The sequence below is a fragment of the Heloderma suspectum genome, chromosome 3 (assembly GCF_057233095.1).
Source record: "Heloderma suspectum isolate Gila_16-S chromosome 3, 16-S_ref, whole genome shotgun sequence".
Classification (NCBI taxonomy): domain Eukaryota; kingdom Metazoa; phylum Chordata; class Lepidosauria; order Squamata; family Helodermatidae; genus Heloderma; species Heloderma suspectum.
This window is the reverse complement of record NC_139460.1, coordinates 310,572,949-310,600,270: the sequence shown is the minus strand read 5'-3', so window position 1 is coordinate 310,600,270 and position 27,322 is coordinate 310,572,949. Positions and strand designations below refer to the sequence as shown.

Below are 27,322 nucleotides of genomic sequence, written 5' to 3'. Positions count from 1 at the left end.
GGTCTGATCAAGTACTCACCCGGTTTTTGCAAAGTTTGTCCAGTATGTCATCACCACTGCACTTAGCATGACGTCATTTTTAGAAAAGTTGCAAGGAAACAGTTCAGTAGGACCAATCATTGGGATTCCTAATACATAAGGAACCTCGTCCCCATGAGCAGCATCTGCCCATGCAGGTACCTGATCTGTTTGGCAATGATGGTAGAAGGCATAAAAATATGTGGGTGATCCGAAATTTGAATGAAGATCAGCTGTAGCCACTGCTGGTGCAACCCACTGATGATCGGTAAACAAAGCCAACAGTGTTTTTCTTCTTGTCTCAGGATTATGTCTATCTGCCCAGTCAGTGTACATAAATTTAATAGTTTCTCTCAGTATATCTTTGCCTTCAGGGTATCCATATAAATTATCGACAAAGTTGGAGACGGCAAAGTCAAAGTCACTAGCAGATATGCCATCTTCACTGTCAACGATGTTTTCAACGAATTTCAACCCTTCTCCTTGGTTAACTCCCAACATTATGTCATAGTTGAGAAACTCTCCTTGCTCCATCAATATCTGAGGGTCATCTGGTATCACATCCCCATCAATGACTGGACCAAAGGCTATGTGGTATCGGGCTGGTTGAATATCCTGATCGACAAGCTCTCTATATGGTTTCTTTTGTAGGCACTCTACTAGTTCTACAGTGTCTGACACATTGCAGCCGACTTTTGTAGCCAACATCCTGGCATACTTTGCAGGCTGAAAACTGACTGCCCAGCTGGAGAGAGCCGTTCCACTTTGAGCTATTGCCCTTTGGAAAAGTCCTGTGTGGGAAAGTAGAGGACAAGGTGAGAAGAGAGATACTAAAGCAATATAAGTGGATACGTGCTTAAAATATTTGAATTAAGGGAGGGGAAAAACCTTACCATTACAATATAGTTATTAGGCAATAATAAGGAGGAGGAGGAGGGGCTTATTGGTTGGCAGTTAAATCATATAATGCAGTTGTGTCCAAATATAAACTATGTATAATTTATTGCAGACTAATGAGGAAACAAAGCTACAGTAATCGGCAGTCTACTTATAGGCACCAAACAAAATGCTGATCCTGAAATACTAAACTGGGAAGAAAAAGAAGCATGAGAATTGTGTGCAACTACTTGCAGACCACTGCTCTAGACTCCTGCAGATGGGCCACTTTATTAATTGTTATACAAAACAGTGTGTTATTCTATTATATAGAAGTGTTTGTCTACAGCAGGGCTGGGCAAGATGTGGCCCTCCAGACGTTTTGGCCTACAACTCTTATGAGCCCTAGCCAACATAGCTAAGGGTGAGGGATGATGGGAGTTGTAGGCCAAAACATCTGGACGACCACAAGCTGCCCATCGGAAAACCTAATGAGTTTCTGTTTCAATTATTTAATCGTCCTGTTCATCTTCTCATTTGCTTCCTGACACATTGCTCATCTACTTTTTAAAAAAAAAATCATTAAAACACACACACCATGTATGTAACACAGACACAATCTTTTCACAATTCTGGATTAACACACAGAGCAGAATTGACTGCAATAGCTCTTCAGACACATAGAACACCAACTGCAGACCTTTTCAAGTATTGCAGGGAAAATGCTGAACCTAGTATTTTTCCCGGCATCACATGTGCATCCCTCTCCTTCCTCATGGGGAGAAAGTAATTACCAAAGGGACTGTACCCCATTTATTTGAACAAAGGTACCTGCTTTTAAATATCTACTATTTCAGGGGCACATCAGTCAATTATTATTTATTTACAACTCTCCCTAGAATGCAGCACTTGAAGAAATCTCATGGAAGCGTAACTGAAATGAACTAGATTTCTATAGAGTAATGCAGCCAATATACTTCATATTAATGATACTATTCAATTAATGTGACCTGTTTCAAACACGGCTTTGAATATTGCATTATGATACTGAATATCGCCAGCATCGTACAAATCAATATCTTTCTTTAATGGCATCCACATTCAACTTCTGAATGATTCTCTGAAATTTATTTATATGAATAGATTTGGGCAGGTTTTTTAAAATACATTTTGATAGAATTACACTTGATATGGACTAAGAGCTCTGCTTTGAGACTTGACCATCACTAAGTCAATCAGATCATATGGGGATGTTTTCCCCTCCTTCCTGTAATGGCTTTAGGGATGCATGAAGAATTTGATTTAAATCTGAATTTCAATTGAAAATCTTATTTAAATACATATATTGACAGAAAATACACATGTAAACATATATTGTTAGAGAAAGCGTGCATTTAAGTACACATCTTAAGACTTTAAAAAAAAAGAATCCTGGATGAATGTAAAAATTATGGGTTAACAGAATTATGGCTAAAAACAAGCAGAAGTCACACAGATTGGAAATTGACAGATTCACCCATCCCTAAGTGACTTTGGCAACTTGAGTGGAAAGGCCAGTGTCATTCATGGAAATTTAGAGGATTTCCCTTTCCATGGAGAATGGTCAGCCCAGTAGAACCTTCAGACAAACATATGACACCACTCTTTTCTCACTAGGAAAAAGTAACAAATGATCAATGCTGCACTTAGGTCCCATTTATTTCAGTGGTTCTACTCTGACTAAGTTTGGATCCAACCATTATCTATTTCCATTGATGGCAACAGGACTGGCAGAGTAATCCTTTGGGAGTGGAGGAACAATCTAGGGTGGAGGTACCAACATTTCTTAAGCCTTGGAGACTTGCACTAGATAGGGCTGAAGAAGGGGGAGCATCCTCCTTTTTGATTTTTGATTTCTTCTGTTGGGGAAATGAGGAGTCTCTGAATCCTGTGGATCAATGGCCTGCCCCAATTCACCCCAGAGACCACCAGCATCTAAGCCAATGGACATTTCAGCCAGTGTACTGGGGACTCATGGGGGCTCTTCTGAGGGTTAAAGTGCCATGCTGTTGGTGGTGCTCCTTCACCAGCAGAGCAACACATCTGCAACATCCTATAGACTAGTGGAGGACACAGCTGATGGGTTGTAGATAGGGATGTCGGACAAATCCATTTGAGTTGTGGAGTTCGATGAATTTTCCTAGGTTCAGCCCCCTGGACTTTGTATCATTTCCCGCTGTGGTGCCTGACCCAATATGAAATTCCACAATTTGCACACATTTCTGAGCAAATTTGTACAGATTTCTGAGCAATGTGTGCAACTTTCCACATAGTTGGCTGTAATTTGGGCAAATTGCTCAGAAATTTGCGCTAATTGCACAACCTGCTGGGAAGAAATGCACAAAAATGTTCCTGGAGTTTGGAGAAAAGACTGCAGCTGGGCTTGCAAACAGAAATCGAACTGTACATGTCATCATGAGTCAAAAAAAGGGACAGGATTTCTCAGTGACAGGTATTCCTAGTTGTAGGATTGCAGCCTAAATCAGCTTAAATCTTGGTTACTTCTGCTTTACTTGATGAGACTATAAGGAAAGCCACCTATTCCAAAAGTGCTGACATAAACAGCAGTGCTTGTTAAATGCTCCACTAAAGAGTAGATTGAGTTAAAAGTAGACGAAGTCCTCAAAACATAAAGCTCAATTCAGCTACTTTAAAGAAGAAAGTCTTTTTTTATTGAATGGTGATAGTGAAAAACAGATGAAAGGGATAGAAGTGATGTTCCACTTTACCCCTCAGAGCCACATTCTCTGAAGTTGTTTCATGAAAACCAGGGCACGACTTGAGAGTAAATGGTTTGGGAACAGTAGCCTTTGCACAGGGAGTAACTACGGTTAAAAGTAAAGGGCATGATCCAGCCAGTCTCAAGTGTTTTGAAGTCATTTTACTTTCAGCGGGAGAGTGCTGAAATCGGTGGATGATGAAGCCCAATCTGATGTATGTTTCATTAAAAGTAAGTTCCATTATGCTGAATGGGTTTTATTCTCTAGTACGTGTGTATAGGACTGCTATTTTAGAGGTGCTAAGCTTTGGCTGGATGATGCCCAAACACCAGGAGAATGCGCTGGTGTAAATTCAGGTCTAGATTTGTGGTTGATATTTCTATCATTAAGGGCGCAATCCTATGCATGTTTAGACAGAAAAAAGTCCTAAAACTCCCAGCATGCTGGCTGGGGAATGCTGGGATTTGTAGGACTTTTTTCTAGGAATGTACCATTACCGGCTACATGAGGCATAGGAAACCTATTTTGGTCCAGAGGGCGTATTGCTCCCCTGACCAATGATGCAGGCCAGATGACATCAGGGAGTGAGGCCACGGCACAAGGACCCTCGCATCAGTTGCACCACCCTCCCCCTGACATTATCCAAGCCAATATTTCCAGAACTCAGCTAGAGCTTTCTAGGATGTGGCATTCAGTCATTCCTCTCCAACTGGAGCCCAGGTTTCCAAACCAAATCCCACTTGGCCCAATAAGTTAACTGTGGGGATTGTTCATCAGGATTTTACGTGCACGAGGAACTATCCAACATACACGTTGCATTTTAAAATATTGCCTTCAAGAACTTGATGGCTGAAAAGCAGGATCCAAAAATAAATAATGCCTTCTCACTATACTGAGAGACTAATGACACGACTTTCTGGAAACACAGGTTGCTATGTGATATAGCAGTATACCAGAAGCACTGGAACTAATACAACAACAAAGGGAGTGAAAAGTTGCACAGGATTGTGTGTGACAATCCCTCCACAAGCCATTGTTTGGAGTATAAGGTTGGTTCATACATGCATATTCATCACTAGTTGACTACAGCATGAGGTGGTGAATTGCATGTGTGAATGAGCGATCACAGACCAAACACCACACAATTCCCCATGTCAGCAGTGGAGCCAGGGCCCAGAGGATCAAGCTACTAGGACTTTTCATTAGCACGGACAATGACATCAACAGCCACCTGCTCAAACTTCCCTGTTCCTTCTGAGCTTAGCTGCAGTCATAAGAACATAAAAAGAGCCATCCATCTAGTCCAGCATTCTGTTTACACAGTGGCCAACCAGCTGTTGATCAGGAACCCACAAGCAGGCCATGAGCGCAACAGCACCCTCCCACCCATGTTCCCCAGCAACCGGCATACACAGGCTCACTGCCTCAGGTACTGGAGGTCGCACATAGCCAACAAGACTAGTAGCCATTGATAGCCTTATCCTCTATGAATTTGTCCCATCTCCTTTAAAAGCCATCTAAGTTGGTGGCCATCACTACATCTTGTGATAGTGAATTCCATAGTTTAACTATGTGCTGTGTGACGAAGTCCTTCCTTTTACCAGTCCTGAATTCCCCATCAATCAGCTTCATGGGATGATTCCAGGTTCTAGTATTATGAGAGAGGGAGAAGATCCTTTCAGTAGCTAACGGAAAATGGATTTCCCAGAAATAATATATCGTTGTGAGGTATCCCTCCGAAGTATTTTGGGATGGCTTAGTCTTGAATGGACAATGAAGATACATTAGCTTTACAAAATACCTGCTTCCAGTGGAGATGAAATCTGCTAGAACTGCTTTTTTGATATGGATCAACACAGCTACCTGCATTTTTGGAGGTGGGGCTGAGGTGAAAGAGGGACAGGTGATTGGGAATCTGTGAATTTTGAGAAGTATGGAAACTTAACAGAGTTCTGTCACAGCTCCATTCGTCTGAAAGCCACCATCTCTCCCCCAGCCCCCATGCATGAATCTGACGGGCATTCTTGGAGGAAATTAATGGTGCCACAAAAAATGTGTGCCCCCTCCCCCACACACAGCTGTATGCCATTTTTGTGTGGTGGCTGCCATTTTTTCACAGTATTTCCCTCAGAATGAGGTATTTAGAGGACGAGAGATGGCAGCTACCAGCCCAATGGTGTGGCAAGAAAGCTCCAGTAACTGTCTTCCCCCTCCCCCCAAAATGAGCACCCCATCCTTGAAAAGCTTTCCTTTTCATGGCCTACAAATGTGTTGGGATTTTTGCTCAACTCTGCAATTTGCACTATATATATATATATATATATATATATACACACACACACACACACACACACACACACACACACTAAATGTGTTTACAATATAGGCAGCAACACAACACCTCTCTTAGCTACTTCCAACTCTCTTGAAAACAATTGTCTTTTTCCAGCCTCAGCTGCAAGCAATTGAGGATTAAGTAATTAAGAATTTTTGTAAAAACCCCAAGTGATGTGAATGTGTGCATGAAGTGAGCATATGCCACCCATGCTGTCCCTGCTAATTCTGTAGAATGCATCAACAAAGTCCCCATGTAGCTGGCTGTGCTGAATCAGGATGGTTTACACCCAAGAAATTGTGCATCTCAATATGCCCATCGCTTCTCAAAACATATTGGGAGTCCTATAACGGATTTTAAGAACAGAACATCAATCAATTCCTATCTTCTGCATATCAAACTGAGAATATCAAATGGGAGTGGTGGGTCCTCCATTAAATGGTGGAAGATCCAGGAAGAGGAGAATGGCAAAATCTATATTTATTATTTTAGCAATTTCAATGGAAGACCGCTAGATATGAACACATTCGGCCCATGATTTAGGGCAGGCATGGGGAACCTCAAGTCCTGTGGACCCTTCTAGGGTCCCAATCTGGCCCTCTGCAGTTCCCCAGATGGCAGTGCCCCCTTCATAAAAAATGTAAGAGTCCTGCTGAATCAGACCAAGGTCCATCTAGTCCAGCATTCTGTTCACACAGTGGCCAGCTGGCCGGCCCCATCACCTTTCCTCCAACCACTGGTCCTTTGGTGGTTTCCTGGCTTTTGTGCAGCATTTTCCCCATTCTAAAAGGTTGAAATGCCTCTCTGAAAGCTTAGTCCCTGGTAGTAAAAGCTCTAAGCTACAAAATGCTGGTATTTTGTTTGCATTTTGGCCCCACCGCTTCTGCCTTTGGCCCTGCCCCCTTTGCCTGTGGCCACACCCACCACTGGAATGTAGCCCCTGAGATTAGTGCTAGCCAAAAATTTGTCCCACTTTTTTTTCAACCATTCTCATTCCATTTGATAGAAGAGAAATTTCTTTCAAAAAGAAATTCAATAATGAAGAAATTTTGGAGAAATTCTCAAGGGTTGGGTGTGGGTTTCTTGGGCTTGCCTTACTTAGGAGGTGGCCAAGGAAAAAGTACAAGTCAGTCACCTGTCCTTCATTGTACAATCATCTCTTTGGCAGCCTGTAGCCTCCTCAGCTTCCTACCCTTCAACTGAAACCCAGTGGAAGGCATCATGAGGTAATTCCTCCCACAGGGCTTTTTCAGATCAGGACGTGCAGGCAGCCTAGGAGGCTAGCTGTGATTAGGTACGCTCAAAAACACCACAAAAATAAATTATAAAACACCCTGGGAATGAGGCCGAACAAGAGGAGCCCCTTTCATGGGGGAAGAAAACTTTCTGGAAGTCAGAGGGCAGATTTTGGCAAAGCACCAACTCCCCATCATCCCTGGAGCTTGACACAATACTGCCCCCCACCTCACACCTGCATTGCGGTAACTGCAAAATGGGGGCCAGCCTGCTGACAGAGTTGATGCTGTTGCAGCATGGAAAACCCAAAAACCCTTACCAAAAAAGAAAGAAGCTGTGCTACAAGCTCTGCCAATGGGGAGCCCTACCTGGGAGAAACTGTGGAGAATTTCTCCTTCCCCTGGAGAAATTCGGTGAAATTGTCTGCCAAATTTCTCTGCCCACAAATAAGGTGGAGAATTTTGAGAGGCCATCTGTGCACAGCTTTACCTGAGATCTTTTCCAAAATTGAATTTGGCCCTTGGGCTGAAGGAGGTTCCCCAGCCCTGATTTAGGACATTTTTTTCAAGCTTTCTACCTTAAGAGATCTCTTTCTGCACTGACTCATGTGTGAAGGGAGCCCTGTGCATCAGCCTAGGGAATCCCAGTGAATTGCAGAGATTCTGGGACATGCTTTAGGACATCTACTCTTGTTGAGCCTCCCTCTGGCCTCTCATGAAACAAGAAGTTGAACTCAGAACAACCCCAACACTCTCCTTCAGCCACATTTTGTATGGGTAAATTGGTAATAGTGGATAATTCCCTTTCTTTCAAGGAAGCTTGTCTGCTATTGTATATATTGTTAATGAGGAATCCCTGATAAGCTTCTAAGAAGTGTGGAATACAATTGTAAACAAGCAAACAAACAAATAATAGAAATAATATTCTAAATACTAGAATAAATTACATTAAACACTGGTTTAATAGAAGAGACCATTCAAATTATCTGTCTCAGAGCCTCACTCTTAGGGATGGTGGAGAATTCCCCCATGTATTTCAGTAAGGCCAAATGCACTAGCATTTGGCCCCCCGAAATCCGTGGCAGAACAGCCTGCCCCCCCGCCCCCCGGGGATTCCCCCAAGGACGAGGCTTACCTGGGGCAGATGTTCCGGACGGCGGCAGCTCCGGCGGCAGCTCCGGCGGCAGCGGCAGCTGGTCTTTTGACCGGGTGCCGCGGCCGCCATTTGCAACTTGGTCTTTGCTGTGATAGGCTATGTAAGTATTTACATCGCCTATCATGGCAAGCCAATAAAAAAACGGCGTACGCAAATGGCAGTGGCTATGGCGGCCGCCATTTGCATTCCCTATTTTTCGCCGTTCTAGCCTACGTAAATATTTCTTCCCAAGACCTTGACACACAGATGGCCCAGGCTGAACTGCTCCCCCATTTCTCTACCATGAGAACTACCATGAGAAGTTTCGGAGGGGGAGGGGCATGACTCAAGGGATGCTAGGGTCCATCACAGAGCGAAGCCGGAACAGTTAGGGGCAGAGCTCAGATGCTCTGCCAGGTTGGCCACTCGTGGAAGCCAACGTAGGAGGGGGCCACCCTATGGGAGCGACATCCCTGCAAAGCTAGTCTGGCCATGAAGTTCATGCCCAGAGTGCTGGCAAGTTCTCTAACTTCCACTTTGTCTCCGCTATTGATATTCGTAGATGTGTGTATTAGCTATTTCTTTGCAGTCTGAGAGTTTCCTAGAATCTGCATTTGCAAGAAGCTAGTTGTTAACTAATGAAGTAGTGTTCACCTGAAGTTTTGTTTCCTGGAGTGTTGTTTGCGAAGGGAGAGGACAGAAGAATATGACACACACACCCTTTCCCTGACCATACACGCTTTCCCCCAATGTTTGGGGGTTTGGGGGTTTGGATGGTTTGGGGGTTTCCCAGATTTTGTGCAGTTCTTTCCCCATTCTGAAAGGTTGCAGTGCCTCTCTGAAGGCTTAGCTACTGGCAGGAAGAGCTTTAAGCAAAGATATGCTAGTATGTTGGCCCTTCCCCTTTTGCCTTCAGCCCTGACCACCATTGGAATGCAGCCCACAAAAGCTTCTCCAAAACTGAATTCAGCCCTTGGGCTTAAAGAGGATCCCCAGCCCTACTTTACATGATCTGATTTCTTCCCTGACCATGTTTCAGGCAAACCATAGTTTCCATTATGTTCAAATTGACTAGGGCTGTATGAATTACTTACCTGCCATTCTGGTGTGTGTGGGGTGTCCGGGGGGGGGGCAATCCATCCCTCCTCCTGGAATCCTTGCCGGCCGGCTCTGCTCCACGGCGATTCCAGCTCCGAAGCCCCAGCGATACGGCTGCCATTGCCGTATTGCTGGCTGGACTGACAGACTGCGGACGTAAATGGTGTCCGGCATAGCGGACACCATTTGCGTCCCTGCTCTTTGACATGATAGGCTACGTAAATCTTTATGTAGCCTATCGCGTGAAGGAACAGGGACTCAAAGACGCCATTTGTGTCCCTGTTTTTTCACGCAATAGGCTACGTAAAGATTTACATAGCCTATCATGCCAAAGAGCAGGGACAGAAATGGCGTAGCGGATGCCATTTGTGTCCGCAGTCTGTTACTTCAGCCAGCGATATGGCAATGGCAGCTGTATCGCTGGGGATTTGGAGCCAGCGGCAGGCAGGATCCAGCCGGCAAGGACTTAGCGGGGAGGCGGAGGTAAGAGATCTGATCCTCCATGGAGTTCGGGGGCCCGGATTCAATAGAATCTGGCCTCATTGGGGTCTGTGAAGGATTTCTCCAACATCCCTAAAATTGACACACTAGGGTTTAGGGATGTCACAGAATTTCGCCACAAATTTCGGGGAGGCCGAATGTCAGCGCTTTCAGCCCCCTAAAATCGGTGGCAGAACGGTCTGCCACCCCCCACCCTGGGACGTGGATCTTCCTGGCGTTGGGTGGATCTTCCTGGCGGCGGCAGCTCCGGCAGTGGTTCGGCAGCGGCGGCCAGTCTTCTGACCTGCTGCCGCCGCCGCCATTTCCAGATTAAAAAAAAAAGTGATAGGCTACGTAAAGATTTACGTAGCCTATCATGGCTAGATTTTTAAAAAACACCGTGATAGGCTACGTAAATGTTTACGTAGCCTATCACAGCTGATTTAAAAGGGAAAAAAAACACGCGTATGCAAATGGCGGCGCCCATGGGCGCCGCCATTTGTGTTCCTTATTTTGACATGTCTTAGTCTACGTAAAAATTTACGTAGACTAAGATGGCGAAAATAAGGGGAACGCAAATAGCGTAGACGCTACGCTATTTGCGTTCCCCTTATTTTCACCGTCTTAGTCTACGTAAATGTCTACGTAGACTAAGACGGCGAAAATAAGGGGAATGCAAATAGCGTAGCGTCTACGCTATTTGCGTTCTCCTTATTTTCGCTGTCTTAGTCTACGTAAATGTTTACGTAGACTAAGACATGCCAAAATAAGGAACGCACCGCCATTTGCATACGCACAGTTTTTTTTCTTCTTTTAAATCAGCTGTGATAGGCTACGTAAACATTTACGTAGCCTATCACGGCTGACTGCAGGGACGCAAACGGCGGTGGCTACAGCCACCGCCATTTGCGTCCCTGCTAGCCAGTGGCCGGATGTCCGGCCGCTGGCGGAGCCAGCCGGTGGCTCCGCAGAATCTCTGCGGAGCGGAGCCGGCTGGCCAGAATTTCGGAAGGGAGGGACGGAGCACCTCCCCCCCACCACAAATGTCACCCTTCGAAAAGGTAAATGACTTTCGTACATCCCTACTAGGGTTTGCACTTGACCTCCAAACTGGAATTGGAACAAACCAGCTTCAAGCTGTAGTTTCAAATTCCGGTCTAGAGGTAGGGTGGCCATGCTTCCTCTTTCACAGAGGACCATCCTCTACTTAAAGGGCTACAAGAGAACTGTTTTAAAGGCATCCTCCATCTGAAGGGCTGTCAAGTCCTAGTCTGGTATGAACATAAAGAACCATCAGAAGGAAGAGCTGGACCCTGAAGTTGGCCACTAACAGCACCTGGGCAGCACACTGAGTGAGCACACAGGTCACCTGTTCACAGTCTTACCCACTATGTTGAAATGTGCTGTATTTCTATTTAAATTTTAATAATTATTTCTGAATTTGCATCTATACATATAAATCAGCAGATGCAAATATTATGCAAATAGTGGGTGTCCTCTTTTGCCCTCTTTTTTGGTGATGCATGTCCTCTTTTTTGGCAATTCACAAGTGACCACCCTATCTGGAGGGCAAGTGCCAAGCTAGTTTGCTGATTTGGTTGCAACAAGTTGTGGTTTGCCACAAACCAGGACGTCAGGACAGAATTAGAGTGCAATAGGGGAGGGGAGGAGGGGAAGGGACAGAGAATGGCCTTGAGGCTCACTCATGAAACAAACACTAAAATCTTCTGTGGAGGCCCTTCTGAGCAGCAACAGACAGCTAAGTGAAACAGGGCCTAGTTGTTCCTGGCACCCTGACAGTGGAATCATTTTGGCACTCAGCATCCCCCTTTTTATTTTCCAAAGCTTTCTAATCATTTGTACCTAGCTTTATTTCAGCTGTTATTTTCAATTATGCTGACTGCTTATATACTGCTCTTTCATATTGTGCTGCTTTAATATTCTGGTTTTAACTGAATTTGTTTTAGGGAGCAATCCTACGGCCACTTGACACTGTCTAGAGGGCCAAAGGATATGCTCTTTTCAGGAACTGACCTCGGAGCCCATGCTCCAAGGTCGGTTCCTAGAAATCCAACCTCCCCCCTCGTCCGTGCTGCCTTGGAGGCAGTGCGGGGAAGACCCATCCTCCGCGCTTGGAAGATGAGCTCAGAGCGACTGAAAAGGGGCAGGGCTGTGGGGTGTTCCAGGGCAGGGAGAGTGGAGCTGTGCTTATGACACATCCTATGTGTTGTATGGCAGCTTCCTCTCCCGGTCAGGCCCCCTGCTGCTAGACAGCTGAAAACCGGGCTGTCTAGCGAAAAAAAGCAAGGCAGGAGAGGTGCAGAGGGAATGAGTTACAGGTATATATTTTTGTCTGTGTGTGCATTTTCCTTTCATTTTTAAATAAATGTAAATAGCCAGTTGACTAGTTTTAAATTCTCTCTCTCTCTCTCCCTCCCTCTCTCTCCACCTACCTACCTACCTACCTACCTACCATCTATCTGTTTATCTTTTTGTAACCCACCCTTGGAAACTTTAAAGAGCAGGTTGTAAATAAAATAAATCTAATAAATAAACAAACAAAACAAAACATGGGAATGGAGTCACAGTTACCCTTCCTGAAAATGATGCTGGATGGCATAGGAGGGTGTGGCTAGGGGTGGACGAAAGTCCCTTACCTGTCCTCGAAGGACGTTCGCGGTGGGGGGGAGGCGCTTCGCTGCTCCCCCCGCAAAGTTCAGGCCGGGGGGGAGGCTTCCCGCCTCGCCCCGGCCGAAATTCAGGCTGGGGAGGAGGCTTCCCGCCTCGCCCGGCCGCGAACGCGAAAGTTTTTTTTTAAAAAAAAAACGCCCCCTGATAGGCTACGTGACGATTAACGTAGCCTATCACGGCTAGATCTGCAAAGTCAGCTGTGATAGGCTACGTCAATCGTCACGTAGCCTATCACGGGTGACTTAAAAAAAAAAGCGTGTACGCTAATGGTGGCCCCCATAGGGAGCCGCCATTCGCGTTCCTTATTTAGTCGCTGTAGTCTACGTAAATCTTTACGTAGACTACAGCGACCAAATAAGGAACGGGAATGGCGGCTCCCTATGGGGGCCACCATTATCCATACACACTTTTTTTTTTTTAAAGTCACCCGTGATAGGCTACGTGACGATTGACGTAGCCTATCACGCTGACTTTGCAAATCTAGCCGTGATAGGCTACGTTAATCGTTACGTAGCCTATCAGGGGGCGTTTTTTTTTCTTTTATTGCAATAGCGGCGGCGGCAGCCGGTCGACAGACCGGCTGCCGCTCCCGCCCCGCTCGAACACCCGCTGAACCGCTGGCTGGACCCGCTGCCGGGAGGGACATTCGGTGAAGGTAAGTCCCGTCCCGGGGGGGGTGCGGGGGGCAGGGGGGGGTCGGAGGATTTCTCCCCGAAACTTGTTCGGGGGGCCGAACACGTTGGCGCTCAGCCCCCCGAAGTTTCAGGGAGAAATTCTCCGCCAACCCTAGGTGTGGCTTCCTGCAAATGACAAGGGAGTGCCAAAAAGGGAAGGGAGAAAGTCTGTGTGTCTCAAGAGAGCAATTGCTTGATTTTTCTCTTGCTGCTTGCTTTTTCTACACTAGAGAAGAGAGGTGCTAGTTACAGAGCAGAAAAAGACATACTTGAGTGACCTTGATACTTTGACAATTTTGGATCACACATGCAAAATAACCCCACTCGCTTTTTCCTTGGGTGGCGCTGAGTGAAAAGCATAACAGATTCAGACAAAGGACTTCTGAACCAAGAGCTCATTTTCTTCACAGTTTGCAGCAGTTCTGCCCTTAGCTTTGAAACAGAGAGCTATGTTGTTTGAACTTTCCTCCAGACATTTCTACTCATAAAAAACTAAACAGGCACAAGACGACTGACGAAATAAAGTTGGCTTCATGTATACTGTGAATGTCACTGACTCACTTTCCAAAGAAGGCACCCTTAGGAGATATATATAGATATAGAAATATTAGTGTGTGTGTGTGTGTGTGTGTGTGTGAGAGAGAGAGAGAGAGAGAGAGAGAGAGAATTATACGTTCTGCTATAATGAAGTCTAGAGTACAAGTGTTTCCACCAAGTTCCACAGGAAACAGGAAGGAAGCTACTACAATTTAACATAAGTTGGACCAGACCAAAAACCTGTCTAATCTACCATCGAGTTTGTCACGTACATGGGATATGAGGGCAACAGCCTCTCCTGTTGTTGTTCCCCAGCATACTGCCTCCAGTAGTAGAGGTAGCATATAGCCGTCATGACTAGTAGCCATTGATAGCCTTATCCTTAGGGATGTACGAAACACTTACCTGGTTCCGGTCGGGGCATCTGATGGGGGGGGAGGCACTCCGTCTCTCCCCCTGGAATCCTTGACGGGGGGAGGCGATCCGGTCCTCCTCCCCAGAATCCTGCCTGGCTGGCTTTGCTCCGTGGCGGCTCCGCGGAGCAGCCGGCTAGGGCCGTCTGCAGCCGGACTTCCGGCTGTGGACAGGCTGCTGCAGACGCAAATGGCGGCCGCCGTAGCTAGGGATGTCAGAGAATTCCACCACGGATCTCGGTGAGGCCAAATGCCAGTGCATTCGGCCCCCCGAAATCTGTGGCGGAACGGCCTGCCACCCCTCCGACACCCCACGGATCTCCCCCAGGATGAGACTTACCTGGGGCGGATGTTCCGGGTGGCGAGGCTTCGGCGGTGGCAGCTGCAGCAGCTGGTCTTCCAACCGGCTGCCACCGCTGCCATTTGCAGTCTGGAGGGGTTGTTGTTGTTTTTACAGGGACGTGATAGGCTACATAAAGATTTACGTAGCCTATCATGGCTGGGTTAAAAAAACAACAACCGCATATGCAAATGGCAGCGGCTATGGCCGCCGCCATTTCTGTTCCTTATTTTTTGCCGTCTTAGTCTACGTAAATATTTACGTAGACTATTACAGCGAAAACAAAAGGGAATGCAAATAGCATAGCGGGCACTATTTCTGTTCCTTTTTGATTTGCCGTTTTAGCCTATGTAAATATTTACATAGGCTAACGCAAATAGAGCCCGCTACGCTATTTGCGTTCCCCTTTGTTTTTGCTGTAATAGTCTACGTAAATATTTACATAGACTAAGACGGTGAAAAATAAGGAAAGCAAATGGCGGCGGCTGTAGCCGCCGCCATTTGCATACACGGTTTTGTTTTTGTTATTTTTACCCAGAGCCCTCTGCGGCCGGAAATCCGTCTGTGGATGACTCTGGCCTGGGCTAGGCCTGGCCGGCTGCTCCGCGGAGCTGCCGCGGAGCACAGCCGGCTATCGAGGATTCCGGGGGGGAGGTACGGATCACCTCCCCCCCGTCGAGGATTCCGGGGGGAGGGATGGAACGCCTCCCCCCCCATAAATATAATCCACGGAAAGGTAAGTGACTTTCGTACATCCCTAGCCATAGCAGCTGCCATTTGCATCCTTCCAGGCTGCCGTGATAGGCTACGTATTTACGTAGCCTATCACGGAATACGCAAATGGCATATGCAAATGGCGGCGGCTACGGCGGCCGCCATTTGCATTCCCTATTTTTCGCCATTCTAGCCTACGTAAATATTTACGTAGGCAATTACAGTAAAAAAAGGGAACCGCAAATAGCGTAGTGGGCGCTATTTGTGTTTCTTTTTTTCGCCGTAAAAGCCTACGTAAATATTTATGTAGGCTCGAACGGCGAAAACAAAAGGAACACAAATAGCGCCCACTACACTATTTGCGTTCCCTTTTTTGTCGCTGTAATTGCCTACGTAAATATTTACGTAGGCTAGAACGGTGAAAAATAGGGAACGCAAATGGCAGCCGCCGTAGCCGCCGCCATTTGCATACGCTGGTGTTTTTTTTGGGGGGGGGTTAGCTGTGATAGGCTACGTAAATTCTTACGTAGCCTATCACAGCTGCAAGGATGGCAATGGCAGCCTCAGCAGCCCAGCTGCGGCTGGCCATGAGACCAGCCGCTGCCGCAGCCGGAACTGCCACGGCCGCCGCCGAATCCGCCACATCCACCCCAGGTAAGTTCCATCCTGGGGGGTTCCGTGGGGGGGGAGGCAGGGGGCAGGAGGCCGTTCTGCCACGGATTCCGGGGGGCCGGATTCTACAGAATCTGGCCTCACTGGAATCCGTGGCAGAATTCTCTGCCATCCCTACTTATCCTCCATGAATTTGTCTAATGCCCTTTTAAAACCACCTATGTTGGTAGCTCTCACTGCATCCTGAGGGAGTGCATTCTACTACGGATGTATGAAAGTCACTTACCTGGTCTCACAGCTTGCTTCGCGGTGGGGGGGAGGTGCTTCGCTGCTCCCCCTGAAGTTCAGGCCGGGGGGTGAGGCTTCCCGCCTCACCCGGCCAAAATTCAGGCCGGGGAGAAGCGCCCCGTCTCCCCGGCCGCGAACTTCAAAAGAAAAGTAAAAAAAAAAAAAGCCCCTGTGATAGGCTACGTAACGATTTACGTAGCCTATCATGGCTAGATCTGCAAAGTCAGCCGTGATAGGCTACATTAATCGTCACGTAGCCTATCATGGGTGACTTTGAAAAAAAAAAAGCGCGTACACAAATGGCGGCCCCCATAGGGAGCCGCCATTCGCGTTCCTTATTTGGTCCCTGTAGTCTACGTAAAGATTTACGTAGACTATGGTGAAAATAAGGGCAACGCCCCCGCCCCTGACGAAGACCTGCCGAACCGCCGCTGGGACCTGCCGCCGGGAGGGACATTTGTGAAAGGTAAGTCCCATCCCGGGAGGGGCGGGGGGCGGGGGGGCAGAGAATTTCTCCCCAAACAACCTTCAGAGGACTGAATGCGTTGGCACTCGGCCCCCCAAAGTTTCGGGGAGAAATTCTCCCCCATCCCTACATTCCACAGTTTAACTATGTGCTATGTAAAGAAGTCCTTCCTTTTGTCTGTCCTTAAGCTCTCACCATTCAGCTTCATTGAATGACACTGGGTTCTGTGGTATTATGAGATAGGGAGAAAGATATCTCTTCATTGTTTCATAATAGCAAAGAAGAGCTATTGCGGGTGCAGGGGTGGAGGCAAGCAATGAGTACAACCTGTTCGCAACCTCCTATGCCTATAAAAAGCACTGCAATTCATCAGGGGTCAAGTAGACCACAATTTAGTTATAATTTTGAGCTGAGTTCTGTTTGATAATGACTCCATTTTAATGAAATCAAACAGCCAGGAATGTTATAGCTTATAGGTCAGGGGTATCCAGCATTTGTTACAATGTTAATTCTTATGAGATACCATGCTGATATTTTATTTTTGCATTTATTTTATTTCATAAAACACCTTGAGGGGGCATTCTGCCTGGAAACCTGGTACAGAAATAAATAAATAATCCTTACCTTACATACCTTACTCATATATTTTCCCTTTCAGCTCAAAATATCCTGGAGGTATGAATAAAAATACTGAATGGTTAATACCTCCCTATTTTCACTGCTACAAGTATGGTATTCAGTACTGGAGCCTTTTAGAGCCCCCTTCATAGAATCATAGAATAGTAGGGTTGGAAGGGGCCTACAAGGCCCATCACTCAGTATGTTCAACATGCAGTTGTTCTTTTTCTCCCATTCACATTATTTTGGGTCTAATGTGACTCCAGTGACATTTTTATTAAAACAGGAGTACACAACCCATTGCCCATGGGCCACGTGCAACCTCAAGGCCTTACTCGCACTTCACGCACGCACACAAGTGCCCTGATCCCAGCGCTGCTAAATTCCAGCCCCTCATGATCTTGATATAGATTGCTCTTTCACCTCTCCCACACCCCCAGTGATTCTGATCCAGATTGCTCTTTCCACACTTCTGCTAGCAGCGAGGAAAGAGCGATCTGTAACAGTATCACTGAAATGTGTGTGTGTGCACATATCTATGTGTGCCCCTCAGATTAAAATGTCAAATTTATATCAAGCTCTTTATAGTAGGAGAATATCTGGAGGACAAAGTTGTACAGATTAGTGTGTGGGGTGGGGGTGAACATTTATATTTATGACCCCTAAAGTATAGGACAAGTATGATCGGTTAATTATTGAGTTGACTTTGGCATTCCCTAGACACATCAAGATACATATATACAAGAGCATCACAGAGAAGTCATGGCGGTGGCATGCAGACACCAAAATCGTCAAAATTTGCAACCTGCAATAATACCTTTGGTTGAATTGCTCCAACGGTTACCTTCAGAATAATGGGATAAAGTCAAGAGATTGACACATGAACCGCCAGCTCCAGATCCAAAAACAGTTATTCTCAGCGGGTCGCCCCCAAAGAACCCAATGTTTTCACTAGTCCACCTCAAGGCCTGAATGAGATCAAGGAGGCCATAGTTCCCTTTAGCTGCCTGATCCCCCGTGCTCAAGAAACCTGCAAGTTAAAACAGGAAAGAGAAAAGAAAAGGATTTAGAGTGAGTTATATTTCAGATTATGCTTGTTTTAGGCCGTTATCATTGGACGGCTGCTTTCAAATGTAACAGGAGCTAAGCGCTATGTAAATACATTATGTTCTTTATCCACTTGGCAACAATTTATAAGTGAGACATCATTCCCACTACAAATCCTTCGGTGTTTATTATAATAACTTTATGCATGATAAATGATTGCATACATTATGCAGGCCTTTTTGAGGAAGAAAGGCTGCTTTCAGTACAAAATGGAACACTAAATTCTCCTGCAATCTGTTTTACAGTGTGTGTGGGCCCCACGTCCAAACCCATTAGGCCCCTAAGGATCAGTTACATTATGCAACCGAGGATGGCAGAGAGATCTACCTAGTTTAGCATTTGGGGGTAAGAGTCCAGCAAAGATGATCCACCAAAACTGGTCTGAGGTGCACACAATAGACAAAATCGGATCACTATCTATCCTGTGCCCATCTAGGGATGCTGGAGAAATCTGAGACCAATTAAAATGAACTCGGATTTCTAAGAATCTGACCTGCGGAATCTACTGTGGAGCAACCCCCTCAGGCCGTGCGGAGTCCGTGGACTTTCTGCTGATTTTTTTACTTTCCTGAAATTTATGCATATAAATCCATAGAAAAATACATACATTTCTGCTGAGGAAACGGTGAATGGAATGGGGGACAGTACATTAAATGTTACGTACTGAGGTAAATCATGTAAATATTTATGTAAATATTTACATAATTATTTGCGTATTTTTCCGCACGATGAAAAAGAAATATTCGCATCCGTCTGTGGGCAGATGACGGAATGAAAGGCGCCTGGCAATCTGCGAAACACAGACAGAGTGGATTTTACACAGTCCATACATCCCTATGCCCAGCCCTAATTTAACATATTTATTTCCATCTATAGTGGGGATGGGGTGGGATCAGACAAATAAATAAACAAATACATACATAGGTTGAAATATTGCTGTTAGGAGCATAGGAAGCTGCCTTATGCTGAATGAGACCATTGGTCCATCTAGCCCTGTATTGTCAACATTGGCTGTTCAGTTTGCAGGAATCAGTTCGATTTTTATTTGCTTAAAACCAAAGGTCATCACAAAACAGGAGAGAAGAAAGGGGCAAACCCCCAAACAGACTCTCAATAAAGCATTACTCAATCTCCATCACTTATATATATAATTATACATCATTCCATTTAATTGTAAAAGCAGCTACTGCAAACAATGGAACTTCGTATGTAACATATTTGTTCTGATTAGCTAAAGATCTTCTCAAAATCCAACATCTCAGGACCAGAAAAAAACCCACACATGATAAAAATCTCTCCCTAGGTGCCCTATACAACAGGCAGTACAACAAATAATGACAGATATCTTCTATCTCCTGCTGCCCACAGATGCAGAGACATTTGTCTCATGGAACTATAACGAACCTTCCTTCCAAGTAAGTAGTAGGCATAGTTTGAAAATGCAGCTTGGTAAAAGCCTTTCGCAATAAAGGATATGTAAGCTTATGTAAATACTGCTGCAGGGTATGATTTATATAGAGCTGAGTGCAAATGGCCTCTCAAAATTCTCCACCTTATTTGTGAGCAGAGAAATTTGGGAGACAATTTCACTGAATTTCTCCAGGGGAAGGAGAAATTCACCACAGTTTCTCCCAGGTAGGGCTCCCCATTGTTAGGGCTTGTAGCACAGCTTCTTCTTTTGTGTGTGTAAGGGGTTTGGGGATTTTTGTCAGCAACATCAACTGTGTTGGCAAGCTGGCCCCCATTTTGCATTTACCACAATGCAGGTGTGTGTGGTGGGGCAGTGTTGTGTCTAGCTCCAGGGATGAGGTGGAGTTAGTGCTCTGACAAAATTGGTCTTCCAGTTTCCTGAAAATTTTCTTCCCCCATGCAAGGGACTTCTATTGTTCTACCTCATTCCCAGGGTGTTTTATAATGTATTTTTGTGGTGTTTTTGAGCATACCTAATCACAGCTAGCCTCCCAGGCTGCCTGCATGTCCTGATCTGAAAAAGGCAGCCCAGTGGGAGATATTACCTCATGATGTCTTTCACTGGGCTCTAATTGAAGCGTGGGAAGCTGAAGATGCTACAGAGAGATGGTGGTACAATAAACAAACAAACAACAACAACAAAAAACACAGGGCACTTATGCTCATCCCTAAGTATAAGCCCAAGAAACCCAAACCCCAACCCATGAGAATTTCTCTGAAATTTCTTCACCATTGAATTTCTTTTTGAAAGCAAATTCTCTTCTATCAAACTGAATGAGAATGGTCAGGAAAAAAATGTGGGAGAAATTTTCAGCACACTAGATTTACATGCCTATACCACAAAGAAAACCGGGTGCTTGCTAGATTGTCCATATCCCAGTTGCAGTCTTTGTTGAATACCATATCCTCGATCAATTTTTGAAGCCCTCCAAAATCAATTGTCCACAGTGTCTCAAATGTAAGGTCATACTCCTCAGACAATGCTCCAGTCCTCTCTTTCCAGCATTGTTCGGGGATAAAGCATTGTCATCACTGACTAGTAGCAGCTCTCCAGGGTTTCAGGAAGGAGTTTTTCCAGCCCTCCTTGCCCTACAACTCCAACTGAGAACCCCCTTTTTGCAGCTACCAACTGCCACTTTCAGCCCTACCTGGAGATGCCAGGGATTGGACCTGGGACCTTCTACATGCAGAGCAGGTGATCTACCATTGAGCTATTCTCCCATCATCTCTTGACTCCCTCCTGTGGTTCAAGCTGTGCAACACTGTAGTTTCTCCTACTGCTTTCCTTACTGGCAAAATGCATATAATTAGAGATAGGAGGTGTGTGTGCTTGTGTGTGTGCACAAGGAGGGTTTATAAGAAGATCACAATTATTGATCAATACTACATTTTTTACACACACACACACACACACACGGACCTACAGCTTTTGTTCATGTGAGTGTAGTTTAATATATGTAGGGAAGTGGAGCCAGCCGGGCAGGATTCCGGGGGGGAGGAATATTTACGTAGCCTAAGTATTTACATAGCCTATCATGGCAACCCCCCCAAAAAAAACAGCGTACGAAAATGGCGGCGGCTACGGCGGCCGCCATTTGCGTTCCCTATTTTTTGCCCTTCTAGCCTATGTAAATATTTATGTAGGCTGTTATGGCAAAAAAAGAGAGGAACACAAATAGCGTAGTGGGCGCTATTTGTGTTCCTTTTTTTTTTTTGCCGTTCTAGCCTACGTAAATATTTACATAGGCTAGAACGGCAAAAAAAAAAAGGAACGCAAATAGCGCCCACTATGCTATTTGCATTCCCCTTTTTTTCTCCGTAATAGCTTACATAAATATTTATTTCTTTAGAATCCGGCCTCACTGGAATCCATGGCGGAATTCTCTGCCATCCCTAAATATATGTGTGAATTCCTAGGTGATCCCAAACTTGGGTCCCTGTAGCTGGAAAGCTTCATCTGATAGTATTAGCTAACTTCATTTAAGTGGTGCAGATATAGCTGCGAAAATGGCAAATGTTGATCTTTAACCTTCTGGCTCATCAATCAAAGCCAAGGAGCACTTGGAATAAATTCTTCAACTTTTCCAGAGGGCACCAGTCTGCAGGATACTTTAGAAAGACCAAAAATGTGTAGACCTTTCATTAAGCTAAAATAAAAAAGGTACGGCTGTTCATAACTGGGTTTAATTACAGAAAATGGGGAAACAACCTTTAATTATGATGAGGACTGGACAAAATTCCCATTCCACTCTTTAATCAAAAAGGAGATGGCTTATCTACAGTGCCCTTTTCATAATGGGAGAGAGCAATGGCATCTTATTAACAAATCGTAATAGGGATTCGCTTCTCATTGCAATCAGGGTAAAGGAGAAAGCAGGGGGTGGTGGAAGGGGGGTTGGAAGCAATAGGCAAAAGTGCACACATGGGGAAAAATGGGGACGGAGCAGTAACTCCACAGAAGATTGCTGGGATGTGGCAACTTGGGGTGGGGGAGAGCCTTCAGATGCTGCACTGGAGAACTGGGGATTTTGGTTTCTTCAGGGAAATCTGCATGCATGGGGAAAATTAGTTGCTCTCCATTCATAATGTAGTAGCAGCGGTGTCAGGGTGGACACTGAGCCCATAGAATCCCAGAGTAGTTCTGATTCTGAGGAAGAGCAGTCGCTCCTGGGAGGAGAGCGCGCTCCTCTTTCCCAGGGCAAACAGCTGACGGAGATTCCTCCCACCAGTATTCCTAGCTTAGATAGCAGTCCAGGGAGTGACAGAGCGTGGATAGCAGACTTGGTGGACGCACGACGCCGACGCAGAGAGCGGCGCCAGATGGAGGGCACGGAAAGGAGGCGTAGTGCCCGGTTGGCGCGCAAACAATGGCTGCGCCCAGAGGATCCAAGGGAAAAGGGGAGGGACTCTCCCTAGTCCTTAAAGTTCAGGGGTCTGCCAGTAATTCCCTTTCAAACGGGGACCAACTGTTCCAACTTAGGGCATAGGTACTGTGCTGCTCAGATCTAGTTGCAAACGGTATAGTTGTTAAGTTGTAAAAGAAGAATAAAGCTTTGAAAGGAATCCCTTTGTCTGTGTCTGGACTTGGCTACTGGATTAGACTGAGAGAGGCCTCCAAGGAGCCCTTGACAAGCGGGGAGCCTGGACAGGGGTGGGAAACACGCCTCTCTCATTGAGCAGCCCCTGCCAGTTTGATGACATTTAGTTCTACTCCCCCCACCCCACCTAGAAGTCTGATCGTTTCAAGTGCTGAAAAACAGATTTTAAAGGTACGCTACATTTGGCTTATCTTGCTTCGTGTGTCCCTGATGGACCAAAGCCGATTCCATGAAAATCTGGGTAATATTCCACCGCACTTCTTATTCCGTTGTCGAGAAGATCTCCCCCCCCCAGTTGAAAATTCCTCCTTGAGAGGAGTGGTGGTGGTACCAGCCTCTTTGAAAGAGGCAGTAATCAGTCTGTTCCTGAAGAAATCTGAACTGGACACAGAAGTGAAGGAGAACTCTAGGCCGGTACCTAACTTGCCCTTCCTGGAATAGAAATGTCTGCTGTAAGAGAAAAGAATGGAGATGTCTTCACCAACTGGCGAAAGACACCCAGGCCCCATCTACATGCGCCTTTTACTCTAGGGCGGCTGCAAGTTGAGGTCCCTCGGGACAGATGACACAGTTGCCACTTCGAAACCATCTGTGGTTTTCTCCCAGAAAATGCAGATTTCTGAGGATGCGTTCTGCTGCAATTTTTTGTTTGTTTGCTGTGGGTTTCCCTGCAGTTGCAAGCCATCGGTCCCTTCCCTGAACCAACTTCACATTTTACAGTAGGCCTGCGTAGTGCTTGCATCACTCTGTGACACCCTTTTACTCCCGCCATCCCTTCGCAGCTGCACAGTTACAGAGGCACAGAGGGGCGTTTTCATTTATTTAATCACACTTTTGCCTATTTTTGCAGCTTCGTATCTTTGCAGCTTTGGTTGCTTTTGGACTCTGTGTCCAAGGGCTAGGGGAGGACCAACTTCGCTCCAGCCTCCATTTCGGAGCAATGGGTAGGCACGTACTGCTCACACGAACCATCATGAGAGTCTCAGGCTGGGGAACTGACAAACAGATGACGTGGAAATGAAGGAGCACAGAACACCCACTTTTTACCTAACGAGGGATGGAAAGACACAACAGAACCCCTAAAATACAAAACAGCCACTGCAGTGTCATGGGGCTGCACAGCTGTGCATTAAAGTATAATGGCAAAAAAACGGCATGGCGGAGTCTGTTAGGGAAGCGTGCAGTAAATCACGAGCGTATGCCACCAGAGGTGAATTCGAAGCTGCAATGCTGTGCAGTTGCTATGGGGCGGAGTGTGTGAAAGCGGTGTCATGTAGATGGGGCCCCAGAGAGCTAGACTAGAAGTGATCAGCTAAGTGGTTCAGACTAGGGATGGCGGAGAATTTCTCCCCGAAACTTCGGGGGGCCGAGTGCCAACGTGTTCGGCCCCCCGAACAAGTTTCGGGGAGAAATCCTCCACCCCCCGCCCCCCGCAGCCCCCCCGGGATGGGACTTACCTTCGCCGAATGTCCCTCCCGGCGGCGGGTCTGGCCAGCGGTTCAGCGGGTGTTCGTGCGGGGCGGGAGCGGCAGCCGGTCTTTTGACCGGCTGCCGCTGCCGCCATTCCAATGAAAGAAAAAAAAACAAAAATGCCCCCGTGATAGGCTACGTGACGATTAACGTAGCCTATCACAGCTAGATTTGCAAAGTCAGCCGTGATAGGCTACGTAAATCGTCACGTAGCCTATCATGGCTGACTTAAAAAAAAAAAAGCATGTACGGATAATGGCAGCCCCCATAAGGAGCCGCCATTCCCGTTGCTTATTTGGTCGCTGTAGTCTACGTAAAGATTTACGTAGACTACGGCTACCAAATAAGGAACACGAATGGCGGCTCCCTATGGGGGCCGCCATTAGCGTACGCGCTTTTTTTTTTTAAAGTCACCCGTGATAGGCTACGTGATGATTAACATAGCCTATCACGGCTGACTTTGCAGATCTAGCCGTGATAGGCTACGTTAATCGTCACGTAGCCTATCACGGGGGCGTTTTTTGTTTTTTTTTAAACTTTGGAGTTCGCGGACGGGCGAGGCGGGAAGCCTCCTCCCCGGCCTGAATTTCGGCCGGGCGAGGCGGGAAGCCTCCCCCCCGGCCTGAATTTCGGCCGGGGCGAGAAGCCTCCCCCCCATCCTGAACTTCGCGGGGGGAGCAGCGAAGCGCCTCCCCCCCACCGCGAACAAGCTTCGACGAAAGGTAAGTGACTTTCGTCCACCCCTAGTTCAGACACAACTTAGGGTGCATTCTAAGGGTCCTATTCATGTTTAGAAAAATGTCTAAACATGAATAAGATTGTGCCCTTAGCTGACTTCCCACACTGTTCTTCAGGGTTCCACTCCTGAACAGAAATGAGAGCAGTATAGTTTTGTACATGGAGTTTTATTCTGAAATAAAGTTTTTTTTTTTTTTAAGTCAAGACAGCAAAAAGAAAAAGAAAAAAAGAGCATACAAAATAATATGACAAGAACACTAACATAATAAAGAAACACACTAATTATAATTCTTAGTCTATCAGCAATATCTTTGCAGAACAGTTTTGCACCTGACAGCTCTACCTTCTAATTGCAAGGGGTGGTTTTTAACAGGGCTGTCCAGTGCTTTGGGGCAGGGAAGTGGAAGTAATATATCGCAGGACTCTTTTCTTGTTCTTTCTTCCAGGAGCAGGAAAGTTAAAAGAGTGTCCGTGAAATCTGTGGGGCCTGGGAAGATGTAGCACTGGGTGCTTACTTGGAAAATGCTCAGTGTTCAAGTCCTTCTTCCTCTGCCACTGTATGCTCACATCCATCACCCACCCTTGGCCTGTTGAACTTTCTGTGACTTTGGAGCCAATTCAGCAGAAAACAAACACGTCTTGAACTGTTTCTTTCATCGTACCTCCTTAGGTTCTGCATCTGTTCTTCTGACATTTTGCAGGTTTACTACCTACAGACACTTCTATGATCTCTGCCAGTCTTCCCCAACCTGGTGCCCTTGAGATGTTTTGGACTACAACTCCCAGAATGCCTAACCACTGGCCATACTGGTTAGGGCTGGTGGGAGTTGAAGACCCAAACATCTGGATAGCACCAGACTGGGGAAGGCTGATCTATCCCACTTTCATTCAGGGTTTATTAGGTAGATCGCCCTACTGTGAATATTAAGGCACATATTTCATTCATTACAGAAAGAAGTGCTTCACTTTACTGACTGTGCCACTTGGGAAAAAAAATCCCACCTGCTTGGCATGTCATTAATATATTCCACTAACAGACAAGGGATGAGGCCATGAGTAGGTGCATCTCTACACCAGCCTAAGATCCTGCATTTAAAATGGGGCTTTCTGCTTCCATTTTAAATGCAGGATCGGGACCGACTCCCTTTTCACAAACTACCTTCCCCAACTTTCCCCACTCCTTTCCCCACTTTTCTGAGTCCTCCATATGTTTCATTATACAGCCGCTAGATGGCGCTGTGGTCTAGCTCCTCCTATTGCAGCGTTTCCTCTTTTCATGAGGGAGCTCAAGTGAAACTCAAGCGCTGTAATTTGATAGTTCATTATCTCCAATCTTTAAAAAAATGGAATAAAGGTCATTTAGTGCGGGAGACACCCTGGAAGTTGATGGCGTCATCTAAAGGACCCGCAAACTTCCATGAGTAAACATTCTCAATACCAGGATAAAAGCTCTGTGTGAAGAAGCCCTAGGTATCAAAATGAGGAACCTTATGCACCATTAGGTGCCATATGCACAGTTCCGTAGCCTGACTCTGCAGCCAAGGCTGTGCACACTTTGCATGCACTCAGCGGAATTGGAGAAAGAAAGAAAGAAAGAAAGAAAGAAAGAGAAAAGCCCAACACATCGTTCAAGTTTCCAGTTACTCAACAGAATTGTCTTTGGTATATATCTAATCTCTGAATGGCTTTCAAAGAGAAAAAAATAAGAGACATGCATGGTTCCTTTAAACTGTAGCCTTCGGCTTGGGAGATTTGTATGATCAAAAGCTCAACATAAATCATGCGATTAATTTCAAGGAACACATTTTGTTTCTGCGATGGGCATCTATTGGGAATGTAGACCAACTTCCCCATCAGGGTTTATTAGGCAGATAGCCCAGCTGTGAATATTAAGGCGCACATTATATTCCTAATGGAGAAATGGTGTGCCTCATTTTGCTGACTATGCCACTTGGGGGCTGGGGGGGGAACCACGCTGCTCAGCATGTCTTTAATATATTCCACTAACAGACAAGGGATGGAGCTATGAGTAGGTATCAGAATAATGAAAATACAGGAGGGCATAAAGCACTACCTGCCCTTTCACAGCTAAGTGCGCATTGAAGGCAGCATCCAGTTTTGTTTTAGTTTGGGTGCCTCCAGAGGCCTGT

General features: G+C 46.0%; 1 protein-coding gene across 1 annotated transcript in view; it reads right to left on the bottom strand.

Annotated features, from left to right (window-relative positions):
- Positions 1-27,322, bottom strand: part of NLGN1 (neuroligin 1) — a 774,195-nt gene that overhangs the window by 5,690 nt on the left and 741,183 nt on the right. Inside the window, exons 4-5 of the mRNA XM_084847507.1 lie at positions 18,134-18,319; positions 20-809 (exon numbers count right to left, since the gene is read on the bottom strand). Of these exons, the coding sequence (XP_084703633.1) occupies positions 20-809; positions 18,134-18,319 (976 nt within the window). The remainder of the gene's footprint in view (positions 1-19; positions 810-18,133; positions 18,320-27,322) is intronic.